The sequence below is a fragment of the Erpetoichthys calabaricus genome, chromosome 9 (assembly GCF_900747795.2).
Source record: "Erpetoichthys calabaricus chromosome 9, fErpCal1.3, whole genome shotgun sequence".
NCBI classification, from domain to species: Eukaryota; Metazoa; Chordata; class Cladistia; order Polypteriformes; family Polypteridae; genus Erpetoichthys; species Erpetoichthys calabaricus.
In genome coordinates, this window is record NC_041402.2 from 195,009,644 (window position 1) to 195,022,924 (window position 13,281).

General features: G+C 42.9%; 1 protein-coding gene across 1 annotated transcript in view; it reads right to left on the minus strand.

Annotated features, from left to right (window-relative positions):
- traf2b (Tnf receptor-associated factor 2b) overlaps window positions 1-13,066 on the minus strand; it is a 35,096-nt gene extending 22,030 nt beyond the window's left edge. Inside the window, exons 1-4 of the mRNA XM_028808764.2 lie at window positions 12,928-13,066; window positions 3,175-3,362; window positions 2,828-2,897; window positions 2,622-2,720 (exon numbers count right to left, since the gene is read on the minus strand). Coding sequence (XP_028664597.2) covers window positions 2,622-2,720; window positions 2,828-2,897; window positions 3,175-3,359 — 354 coding nt within the window. The 5' untranslated portion in view covers window positions 3,360-3,362; window positions 12,928-13,066. The remainder of the gene's footprint in view (window positions 1-2,621; window positions 2,721-2,827; window positions 2,898-3,174; window positions 3,363-12,927) is intronic.
- Window positions 13,067-13,281: the final 215 nt, after the last annotated feature.

Here is a 13,281-nt window from a genome sequence, read left to right on the forward strand (position 1 = left end):
TGGTCAAACATTCTCTGAAAATCTGCATATCTTTAGTTCTAGGAGACTGTGTTTGTTCATTATGGTGACTGACATGAAGAGACGACCAGGTTTTATATGGGAATTAGACATAAATATGGAGAACTCCTAGGGGTTCACATACGTTTTACTTTGAGAACACTGAGTACCTGGGCATGCAGACTGCTGGCTTCTACAAACATTTGTGGCAGAATGTGTCACGCTCTCTCTCAGGAGCTCAGTGAATTCAAGTGTGGTACTGTGATAGGATGCCACATGTGCAAACGGTCCATTCGTGACTAAATATTCCACGGCCAACTGTTAGTGATGTTATAACAAAGTGGAAGCAAATGGGAACAACAGCAACTCAGCCACCAAGTGGTAGGCCACGTCAAATCACAGAGCGGGGACAGCGCATGCCGAGGTGGGCAGAAGTCGCCAACATTCTGCAGAGTCCATAGCTACAGACCACCAGAAGTTCAAGAACAGTGCAGTACAGAGATCATCACGGGATGAATGGGGTCTCCATGGCCGAGCAACTACAGCCAAGCCTGACATCACCAAGTGCAATGCAAAGCGTCAGGTGCAGTGATGTAAAGCCCACCACCTGCCACTGGACTCGAGAGCAGTGCAGATGTGTCCTCTGGAGTGACAAATCACACAATCTGATGGACAAGTCTGGCCAGGAGAACGGGACTTGCCTGACTGCATTGTGCCAAGTGGAAAGTTTGGTGGTTTTTCAGGGGTTGGGCTCTGCCCCTTAGTTCCAATGAAAGGAACTCTTAATGTTTCAGAATACAAAGCCATTTTGGACAATTTCAAGTTTCCTGATGGCCCCTTCCTGTTCCAACATGATTGCACTACACCAGTGCACAATGCAAGGTCTATACAGAAATGGAGGAGCGAGTTTGGGGTGGAGGAACTTGAGTGGCCTGACCTCAACCCGAAAGAACACCTTTGGGATGAATTCGAGTCGGAGACGGAGAGCGAGCCAGGCCTTCTCGTCCAACATCAGCGCCTGACCTCATAAATGCTCAAAAATTCCCATAAACACACTCACTCCTACACACCTTGTGGAAAGCCTTCCCAGAAAACTTGGAGCTGTTAGAGCTGCAAAGGGTGGGCCGACTCCATATTAAAGTCAATGTATAAGAATGGGATGTCATTAAAGTTCACGTGTGTGTAAAGGCAGGCGTCCCGATACTTTTGCCAGAAGAGTGTATGCCATGATGCTGCTGTGCTTCTTATTTGCTGACTGTATCTGGCAAGCGATGTCTGCTGTTTGTCTACTTAAGATAAATGACAAAATTCTTCATATCCAATTTACTGTTTATTCAAAAGTGCCAGAGTCACGGTGTTCAGCCAATGAGAACCTTTCCATCTCAATTACTACTGGGTGTTTCACACACTTGGCATTAGTGTTCTTTATGATAGGGCATGAATTCAATCAATATCATTTGAGTGGCTGACTGGGCATCACTGCCAGAGTAGCCTAAGTTGATAAGCTTGACGATCCATCAGAATCAAGGAGGGCGCAGTTGACAAATGCGAATAAGGAGAGAGAGAGAGAGAGAGGGCACAGAACAGCAAGGCTGGTACTCAATATAAGGCACAGAGCAAAGGAAAAGAAGCTATAATAATAATAATTATTATTTTAATTTATATAGCGCTTTTCTCACTACTCAAAGCGCTCAGCAAATGCAGGTTAAGGGCCTGGCTCAAGGGCCCAACAGAGCAGAGTCCCTTTTGGCATTGCAGATCCCTAGCCTCAGAGCCACCACTCCGCCTACTGAGAGGCTCCCGCAGAGGGTAGGTACCAGGGTGGCACCATGAAGAAAGATGTGCTGAGCGGGCCAATATAATGACTGCACTATAACTGAAATGCATCGAGCGGAGACATTTCTGAAAGGGGAGTGCGGCTTTTAAGAGGGTGCTGGGCCAGCATGTGTACTGGTTGGAGAGTGGCTGTGACTGGTGTATAACAATGTGGGTATAATGGGGAGTCTGGACAAGAGGAAAGAGGCTCAAATAATTAATAAATAAAAAAGGAGGAACTGGTAAAATGGAAAGGCCTAGTATTGGAAGGGGGAGAAGTATGACAGCAAGTGAGTTATGGCTGGTGGACTACATTGTGAAAGTAATTAAGGTAGACAGATGGACTCTGTATAGCTATCTGGCTTTATAATAAGATGAGAAGGCCTGCAAATCAATGGCCAGACAGGATTACGGAGGAAAGATGACAAAAGAAAGGGGAAAAGACTGGAAGGTTACTGGAAGACACAAGAATGTAAAGGAGGGGACATGAAGGAGAGTTTGGGTCAGAAGAAGAAAGGAAAACATGAGAAAAGCACTTGTGGCAGAAAATAAGTAGGAAATAAGAGGAGGCCAGACAGGAGATGAGTGGGACAACTTAGTCAAAAGGTGCAAGAAGGAAGAAAGATGGGACTGGGTGTGAGATCAGAGATTTCAGGTTTCTATGGGTGCAGTGCAACTAGGAGGGGGATAAATGCATTTCACAAAGTGAAGTGGTGAAGAGAAGAAGGGTCCATGAATATGGACGAGGCCAATGCCATATAACGGACAAAGCACATCAACTCCCATCACATCCTAGCCCAAGCGTTTACCTCGTATTCCCGAATGCTCCCTTTCCAGACGCAGCCAGGATTGCTACACACGGCTGGCAGGTTCTCGATTTCCCTCCTGGCAGCATTGTCTGGAAAAGCCTGGCAAGAAAAAAAAAAAAAAAAGGAGAAATACAAACATGTCACCCAATCCTCTCCTACTTTTAGCCTGATTCTTTAGTTTGTGACAGGTCTTTCTTGAAATTTACCGAATTTGTGTCCAAGAGATCTTCTACCACACCTTCATCAGCACATGCCAGGCAATGCTGAGGTCCTGAGCTAAAGAGTGAACAGCCACAAAGATGCAAAAAAATCAAAAGCATGAGGACACCCTAGCCACGTAAGAGTCTAACCCACCACATACCCAGTAAATGCAAACTTAAATCGACGACTTTTACCTACTCACACCACACATTCTACTTCCAAACATACTCACTCACTCACTCCTGCTGTAAACCAAATCCCACGTATGTCAAGTAAACACTCATCAATTCTGAATGTCTCCAATGTAACCAAACCTGTCATAAAAAATTCATGGGCAACAATCAAAATGTACCTGATGATTTGCTTGAAGCAGAAGGCACAGAAGCGATGGCCACAACCAGCTTGGTAGGGTCTGCGGAGGATCAGTTTACACTGACGGCACAGGTATTTCTGCTCAAGTTCTGCACCCAGGATCGTTAGGGAGAACCCCGGCAAGGTGGAGTCCAGTGAACTGGGAAGAGAGGAGGATCTGGCCATGACCTGTGAGGGAAAGAATGCAATTAGTGAGGCTGTGTTCATCTCAGGCCAGCAGTTCCGTCTTTACGAGATGACACAATTCCTTTTCTCCTATTGCAACAATGACTGGTGGTGACTCTGTTGAGAAATGGAACATGTTTACAATTATTAATCAACTCTGGGAAAGAAATCAGACTGTCCTAGCAAAGGGGGTGTGGGGGAGCAAGGGGATCAACAGGAAACGGGCAAACTCCAAACAACACCTCGTCTGTAAAGCGAACTGATCCCTGGTCTCTGGAGCTGTGAGAAAAGAATTTCTACCCACTGCAGTCCAAGAAGTGATTTACAACATGAAATGATCAGTAAATGAGTGAACTATAGAGTACTATATACGCTATATGGTCATTTGTGACAGGCGGGTATCAGCAAGAGTGACAGGGAAGGTCTACAGGACGGTAGTGAGACCAGCTATGTTATATGGGCTGGAGACGGTGGCACAGAGCTGGAGGTGGCAGAGTTAAATATGCTAAGATTTGCATTGGGCATGACAAGGATAGACAGGATTAGAAATGAGGACATTAGAGGGTCAGCTCAGGTGGGACAGGTGGGAGACAACGTCAGAGAGGCGAGATGGTGTTGGTTTGGACATGTGCAGAGGAGAGAGAAGGGTGCTAAGGATAGAGCTGCCAGGAAGACGAGAAGAGGAAGGCCTAAGAGGAGGTTTATGGATGTGGAGAGAGAAGACATGCAGGTGATGGGTGTGACACAACAAGATGACGAAGACAGGAAGATATGGAACAAGAAGATCTGCTGTGGCAACCCCTAATGGGAGCAGCCAAAAGAAGAAGAAATGAATGAACTATAATGTTGAGAACATCACAGTAGAGGAGGAACTCCTGACCAAGGTAGGCATTCACTGACATGCAGTCTCTCTCAGTGCCATTTATTACAGATCTGCAATCCCCGAACATTTCAACATTTTATTTCTATACCAGACATGGACCTACGTAGACTTACAGTCCAAAAATAAAATGATACAAAAGGAGAAATGTAAAGAATAGCAAACTCTTCACCTGTGGTTTACAATCGTAAGAACTTACACTTGATTGTGAATTCTAAACACACATGTCCTGTGTCCTGAGGGATTATCACTAGACGGGCTTGCGGGGACCATGCTTGAATGACAATAAACTTTTCTGCCCAGGCGTATAATGCCTACCTAAAATGTGGTGAATTTCCAGAACATTTCAGGTCATACGCTTTTGCCAAAGACCAAAATCAAGGTGTTAGCCTCAGCAGTTTGCAAATAGTCAGACAGACAGAGAGACCTTAACATTTTATCATATATAATTTTAAAGAGTCTCTGAAGCATATACAGTGTGTAATAAATATATATATGAATAAAATTATATATATATAAATATAAATATATATATGGTTGAAATAGTTTTACTGTCAAATAATGCAAAGAGTATGCGACACATGTTTCGCCCTAATTCTGGGCTCATCAGGCGTACACACTCACTGCATCCCCTCTCGGGAATCGAACCTCGAACATCAATGCCAGAGGCAAAGCCCCTAACGCTGCGCTACAGTGTGTGGTTCGTTCATTTGACAGCATGTAGATCGGGGTAATTACATTCATGGCATTCGTAGTCTGAATCACAATCTGATTGTACTAGGGGGCTCCGCCCCCTGCTCGCTTCGCTCGCCAACCCCTGGTGTTGGGAATGACAAAGAGCGTGATGTATGAATGAGATATAGAATAGTGTGACGGTGTAGATGATGCAAATAGAAAGCAAACAATAAAGTGTGTGGCACAGTGTAAAGGTTTATTTGAAAATTTCTTTGTACACGCCGTTTAAGTGTAAAAGGTAATTCCAGCTCAGAACTTGTAAGGTCATTTAAGATGGTTATTGTTGTGATCAGAGTCAAGTTTGTCAGAGCTTAGAAAGAGTTGTGTCTTTCCAGGAAGTAATGGAATGACTTGGGTATTTATGTTTTCCACATTAATATTTTTTGGACATAATATAGTGCGTTGTGTTAAAAGGGGCATTTGGTCTAATGAGATTGCTGTTCCAAATCTCTCTGCAACTAAGTTGTCGCAGATAAAGGCTTGAGGAATTGTAATAATATGTGGCTGAAGTCCATCTGTATTCGTGAGTGTACCATCTCTCAGTTGTAATAAGCAATTGTTATGATTTGGTTCTGGACATCGTATCTTTTTTACTAACTGTATCTTTTGAAAGCAATGCCAATTGTCTGCGTATTTTAAGGTGCACTGAACAATAGCTGAGCGCATGGCATCTGGAAGAATAGCTAAGCACTGTCTAAAATGTCCTCCTCATAAAAGTACCTTTCATCCAAATCGAATATTATTATTCATAAATGTTTGTTCATGCCATTGAACATTCATCAATAAACATTTGTTCAAGACGGATGTCACGTGCAGTGCCACTGTTAATGTTCATATTGGATTCCGATTTGTAGGATCTAATGTAGTTGATAAAGATTTCACTTTCAGGTACATCGTCAGTTATAAGCTTCTGTAGATATTCAGTATATGAATGTAAAGAAGGCAGTCTAATTTGACCCTTTTGACAACAACGTGTAAATGTATAACTTGTATTGCCAGTTGTTTCTTCAGGGAAGTGAACTGAATGACAATGATTGCAAATGACATTCATTAATCCGAATGAATTTTCCTGGTGTATGTTTTCCTTGTGCCGTTTGAGAGGCGCGTTGTTGCATGTGTAGTATTTGGGACGTGTTGTTTTGGAGCTGTAATCGATTTGCCTGTGCTGTGTGAGAAGCCCGTTGTAGCCTTCGCTGCCATTAACGTATGTCTGAGACGGGAGGTGTTTCGTTTTGAATCCGTGCCTGTTGCGATGCACGTCATGTGGATCTAGGATGTAGATTTGTGCATATTAAATGAAGTATTGTAGGATCTAATGCAGTTCATAAAGTTTTTACTTTTAGGTACATCGTTAGTTAGAAGCTTTAGTTGAGCTTTGCGTTTTTGGAGTCGAGTCATTTTTTCTTTTAGAAATATGGATAAGTAATAAGGAGGATCGCAGTCACTGTTAATATGTTTCCTTTTCTGCAGTTGAACGGTTAATAGTGCTTTATTGTAAGGAGATCCACCAATGCTGACACCTATGCTGTCTAGTGTGAAGGTGTTGATGTTCACTTTAGAATATGTGGCTTTGGGTGTCACTTCTTATGGATGTGTGTGTGTGTTGGGGTTGAGGATTGTTGTCGCGCGAGCGTCTTCTTTCTTTTTGTGTTCCTGTGTCTTGTTGAATCCCCCTGTTTGTGTGTGTCCCGTCCCTTGCTTGTAGGGTCCGTGGGGTGGTTTTGTGTTCTTTTTTTGTGTTCCATGGGCTTGTTGAATCCCCCTCTTGGTGTGTGTCCCGTCCGGTGCCTGTAGGGGGGGGGTGCCTTGCTGTTGTGCGCGAGCCTCTTTTTTTTTTTTTTTTTTTTTTGGGTCTAGTTTTGTGTGCAATGTGTTTCGTGCTTTGCCTGCGTTTCCTCATTTCTCCATTTTTCCTGTGCTCACTCCTTTTTTCTGTGGTCTTGTCCGCCTCTCACGGCCCCTCATCCGCCTCTCTCGCCCTCTCCTCAGCCGACTCTCGCGGACTCTTTTTGCGCCTGCGCAGTACGTCTTTTTGCAGCTACGGCCCATTGCCGGATGTGCCTGCGTCCATCATCTGGTTTAGCATTCTCGGTTAGTAATATGGATATATATACTGTAGATATATATACACACAGGGTGGGCCATAAGTTTCCATACTTGTGGTTTTTAACATATGGTTAGATCAGCAATTTCTGGATGCTTGGATTGGTCGCCATGGTCCTGTGGAGTGGCCTCCCAGACCCCCAGATCTCACCCCACTTGATTTTTATCTCTGGGGGCATTTGAAGGCCATGGTGTATCAGGAAAAGATACGAAACATAAATCATCTTAGGGAACGTATCACCAACACCATTACAAGCATGACTCCAGCTGTGCTAAACGTGTTCATCAGCAGTGGGGGACACGCATTGAAATGTGTTTTTAAAAACAATGGCAGTCATGTAGAGTATATTATATAAATAAAAATGGCTTTTCATTAAAAATTTTTTATTTTTCCTATGCATGGAAACTTATGGCCCACCCTTATGGTGTATATACAGTGGTGTGAAAAACTATTTGCCCCCTTCCTGATTTCTTATTCTTTTGCATGTTTGTCACACAAAATGTTTCTGATCATCAAACACATTTAACCATTAGTCAAATATAACACAAGTAAACACAAAATGCAGTTTGTAAATGGTGGTTTTTATTATTTAGGGAGAAAAAAAAAATCCAAACCTACATGGCCCTGTGTGAAAAAATAATTGCCCCCTGAACCTAATAACTGGTTGGGCCACCCTTAGCAGCAATAACTGCAATCAAGCGTTTGCGATAACTTGCAATGAGTCTTTTACAGCGCTCTGGAGGAATTTTGGCCCACTCATCTTTGCAAAATTGTTGTAATTCAGCTTTATTTGAGGGTTTTCTAGCATGAACCGCCTTTTTAAGGTCATGCCATAGCATCTCAATTGGATTCAGGTCAGGACTTTGACTAGGCCACTCCAAAGTCTTCATTTTGTTTTTCTTCAGCCATTCAGAGGTGGATTTGCTGGTGTGTTTTGGGTCATTGTCCTGTTGCAGCACCCAAGATCGCTTCAGCTTGAGTTGACGAACAGATGGCCGGACATTCTCCTTCAGGATTTTTTGGTAGACAGTAGAATTCATGGTTCCATCTATCACAGCAAGCCTTCCAGGTCCTGAAGCAGCAAAACAACCCCAGACCATCACACTACCACCACCATATTTTACTGTTGGTATGATGTTCTTTTTCTGAAATGCTGTGTTCCTTTTACGCCAGATGTAACGGGACATTTGCCTTCCAAAAAGTTCAACTTTTGACTCATCAGTCCACAAGGTATTTTCCCAAAAGTCTTGGCAATCATTGAGATGTTTCTTAGCAAAATTGAGACGAGCCCTAATGTTCTTTTTGCTTAACAGTGGTTTGCGTCTTGGAAATCTGCCATGCAGGCCGTTTTTGCCCAGTCTCTTTCTTATGGTGGAGTCGTGAACACTGACCTTAATTGAGGCAAGTGGAGCCTGCAGTTCTTTAGACGTTGTCCTGGGGTCTTTTGTGACCTCTCAGATGAGTCGTCTCTGCGCTCTTGGGGTAATTTTGGTCGGCCGGCCACTCCTGGGAAGGTTCACCACTGTTCCATGTTTTTGCCATTTGTGGATAATGGCTCTCACTGTGGTTCGCTGGAGTCCCAAAGCTTTAGAAATGGCTTTATAACCTTTACCAGACTGATAGATCTCAATTACTTCTGTTCTCACTTGTTCCTGAATTTCTTTGGATCTTGGCATGATGTCTAGCTTTTGAGGTGCTTTTGGTCTACTTCTCTGTGTCAGGCAGCTCCTATTTAAGTGATTTCTTGATTGAAACAGGTGTGGCAGTAATCAGGCCTGGGGGTGGCTATGGAAATTGAACTCAGGTGTGATACACCACAGTTAGGTTATTTTTTAACAAGGGGGCAATTACTTTTTCACACAGGGCCATGTAGGTTTGGATTTTTTTTCTCCCTAAATAATAAACACCATCATTTAAAAACTGCATTTTGTGTTTACTTGTGTTATATTTGACTAATGGTTAAATGTGTTTGATGATCAGAAACATTTTGTGTGACAAACATGCAAAAGAATAAGAAATCAGGAAGGGGGCAAATAGTTTTTCACACCACTGTATATATATATATATATATATATATATATATATATATATATATATATATATATATATATATATATATGTGTGTGTGTAGATCCTGTAAGTATATCATAAGCTTTCTCATTAACAAAAATGAAGGAAAGTGTAACGAAGAGGTTTTAAAGGTAAGTATGTGACATCATTGTGTCGTCCTCTGTTAGTGAGCGGTGGATTTTTAAACTGGCAATGCTATAATGTTCAACAATGACTACAGGGCTATTCCTAGGACCAAACTTTGAACTTTCCTCTATCCAGTGATGTGCGGAATGTCTTTCTGTCTTATACAGTTTTTGGAATCTGCTCTTTCATATTGAATATCCCTATATATGAAATAAATCCTACAAATAATCGAAAAACAGTCACTGTGTTGCCTAACTTTTTCTTCCACTCAAAAGTACAGCTCAACCAGGTCTGTGGAGTCGGTAGAGAAATCCTTCGACTCTAACTCCTTAGTTTCCGGTACTTCTGACTCCCCGACTCCTCTGTATTTAATATCCTAATGTATTTTCCATGTTGATTGTAGGAAGGCAACATCCATGTCGTCATTTAACCACAGAACTACTGGCTAGGAGGCGGACTCTCTACTGTATTGGCCATTTTAAACAAAAGACAAGAACCCCTGAACACACTTCAGGCCACAGCACACACCTCCACCTCCATCATTACACTTGTCTACACTCCAATGAATTTGTTAAACACATTATAATCAAATGAAAACACTTTTTGTAATGTACGTCAGGTTGTCTAATAGCTCAGCTGAACTTCACACTTGTAGTAACACAGGTACGCACTGGGCTTTATTCTTACATCAGAGAAGGACTTCATTAGGACTTGTTTGTCAAATGGGACATTTAAACTTGCTGTATTTTTTTTTTCATTAAAATTTAAAAATTTATTAGGAGTCGGAGTCGGTACATTTTTCTGACTTGACTCCAGGTACCCAAAATTATCTCTGACTCCACAACCCTGAGCTCAGCATCTCTCTGTTTTAACAGAGTTACCATTTTACAGGCTGCTGTAGAATTAGTAGACGAAACTGTTTACAAGAAACAAATATTTTTATTCCAGAGGAACCCGGACTAGTATTATAAGCATAGCATTTCAATAATGCTTATTAATATTTATAATGTTTAACTATAAAAGGCTATATACACATTTCCCAAGAACTACACACTGGAATTTCCTTTGATGCTTTTTTCTTCTTCAGTATTCAACACGAATATGGAGGTGTATTTTGGTGTTTTATGTAAATTTACCGAAATGTAATTTTGTTAATGTTTATGTTGTGGAGGCGGATTTTCCTGCAGAGTTGATGCTCTCGGCTGGACTAGGACCAGTCTCCTTTTAAATGGTCTGTCGACGAAGGAAGCTGGTGACGTCTCTGCTCTTGCGACTGAGTGAATGGTTTCCCACCTAGCCTTTCTACTTCTGTACCCTTGTGCGGTTTCATTTATTTCTAAGACTAGCTTTAGAAAAAGCGATGCACCTGTTCACTCCAAACAAACTGCTGTGTCTCACTCATACAGCAGAGAAGACTGAGCTCCTTCAACTGGACTCTGTTGAGTTCTTGTGGACCGTACACATCAAGGATTCAGGAAAGGAGTCTGAAATGTAACCAAAGACTACACACACCTGGACAACCATTTCCTTCAGTTTTTCCAATCAGGAAAGTGTTACCGGTCGCTACAAAATGGGAACTACTGCAGTTACTATGGCTAGACACTTTGATCATCTCTGCCTTTTCCTGTTCTTCAAACCATCCATCCAACTTCTAAGTCTACTTATCTAGAGCAGGGATGTGGGGAAGCTGGAGACTATCGCAGCCAGCATTGGGCACAAGGCAGGAACGATCCCAGGACAGTGAGGCTGCCCATCACAGGGTGAACACACACACACACACACATATATCAGGGGCCAGGATCAACAATCCTACAAACCAGCATGTCTTTGGACTGTGACAGGTAACTGGATCACCTGGAAGAAAATCGTACTATTCTAAGATTTATTGACATTAGAAGATCCTCAAACCTGAGCCTGAAGACCAACATTAATATACGACAAATGATTACATCCATCCTTCTATCTTCCTAACCTTTTCACCAAGAGCAGGATTACAGGAAAGCCGGAGCCCATCCAAGCAATAATAAGGCCCAAGGCAGAAACAGTCACTGGGGCTGACCGTCCACAGCTTCATAACATTGACTCCACCACTGAGGAGAGCTGAATCCACTATCTGAGATGACAACCACCCAGCTCATCCCGTTTCCATGTCTGGATTCTGGTTAGCACTACCAGAGCCTCGCCGATCACGCTAGTCACGTCAGGGACAGCTCCTTCTGCCAGGCCATACAGTCAGTCAGCTCTCGTGCCCTGTGCTGTACACACCTGCTGGTTTATGTCTAATTGTACTCTACGTTACATGTGTACTGCCATCTACACTTCATTTTCTCCATTACTATTTAATACACCATATATGTCTATAGAGTTCTGTTTTGCCTTATGTACAGTAGACCATTTTCTCCTACTCTTCTTTATTTAGATAGATAGATAGATAGATAGATAGATAGATAGATAGATAGATAGATAGATAGATAGATAGATAGATAGATAATTTATTAATCCCAAGGGGAAATTCACATTCATTATGCTCTCACAGTGTATGTGACAATAAAGATCTCTAATCTATTTCAGGGTGAACACCCACCCACCCACACACACCCACCCACACAAAAGCTATTTTAGTATTGGCAGTTCACCTAACCTGGACTGTTGGAGGAAGCCCATGCGGACATGGGGAGAACACGCAAACTGCACACTGGAGGATTCCAGGACTTGAACCCTGGGGTCTCCTTATTGCGAGGCAGCAGTTGTACCACTGTGCCACCCCAAACTCCTCCATCCTAAATGACGTTTACTTACTTCATATATTCCTGGGTGGGAGTGCCACGCTGTGAAACGGTTTTATATATTTGCATGTTGTGCAACTGATTATGATGCCCTACAACTACCAACATGCAATGCTGTGCTGGTGCCACGTATCGTCCCACTACTTGTATGTGCTTCGTGCTAATAAAGTTGAAGCTGCGCCTGCTCACCACCTCTGTGTTCTGCTCAAGCTCACCGGTCAGTTTCTACGAAGGGACGCCGAATTTCTGGACTCCCATGAGCTCCTGTCAAGAACAGCGGTGTGTGTTTTATTTAAACATCTAAACACATTTAGAGGCCTGTGTAATCAAACCTGTCCGGAGGGATTTGGAGTTATAGCTTGTCAAGCTATTTAGTAGCTTCTTGGACATTCTGCTTATCTGACGGCCCTCTTTTTAAAGCTTATTGTTTGGGGGCTCCCTGTCTCCGGACAAGTTGAATTTAGAAAAAGAAAAAAAAAAACAGTTTGCCATGTTTTGCCTTTTCATCCCTGAATGTCTTATCTGTGCCAGTTTTCGCGAACAATAGCTGAAAAAGTGACATCCGTGGTCCAAATTCTTAACGCCCAAGTAAGTCCCTTTAAACGCACTTCTCCAACTTGCTAAGCCACACATTTCACGCTCTTATTATGTCGCAGTCCGGCATTTCATAATCCTTAACACGGATGCAAAGTCACTGCACACTCCCAACGCTGACCGAGCCGACCCTGAATCGACTTTCCGCGGCCCTTCCCCGTTTAAAATCGCTCAGACATTAAATCCGGAAAGGCCCACCCCCCCTCGCTACCTGCGCGGTTCGGTTTGGTTCGGCGAAATTCGGCAGGCCTCGTGCTCAATCGGATGACTTACCAGAGCTCCTCACTCGTTCCCTGGCAGGCGGTTTCTTTGAATGTGTTTTCTTTGGTAACGACAATAAAAAAAAAAATTCACTTTCACTTTCGATTCTAGGAAACCGTCGGTCCAGTGGGCGGGGTCTCTTGTTTACCGGCACAAAAGCCCGCCCGCGGTTAAAAGCTGGCGTTTGGCGCGCGGACGATCAGCTGCTGACCGGTGAGCTTCCGCAAGTCGCGGGTTTTATTTTTCTAGTTGTGGAAACTTTCCGTGGCGTGTCGTGTCATTTTTATAGTGTAAGTGGCCATATCCGCTTATACAGTCGGCTTAATTTGTATAATGAAAATTCTTCTTGATGATTATACAGTATAG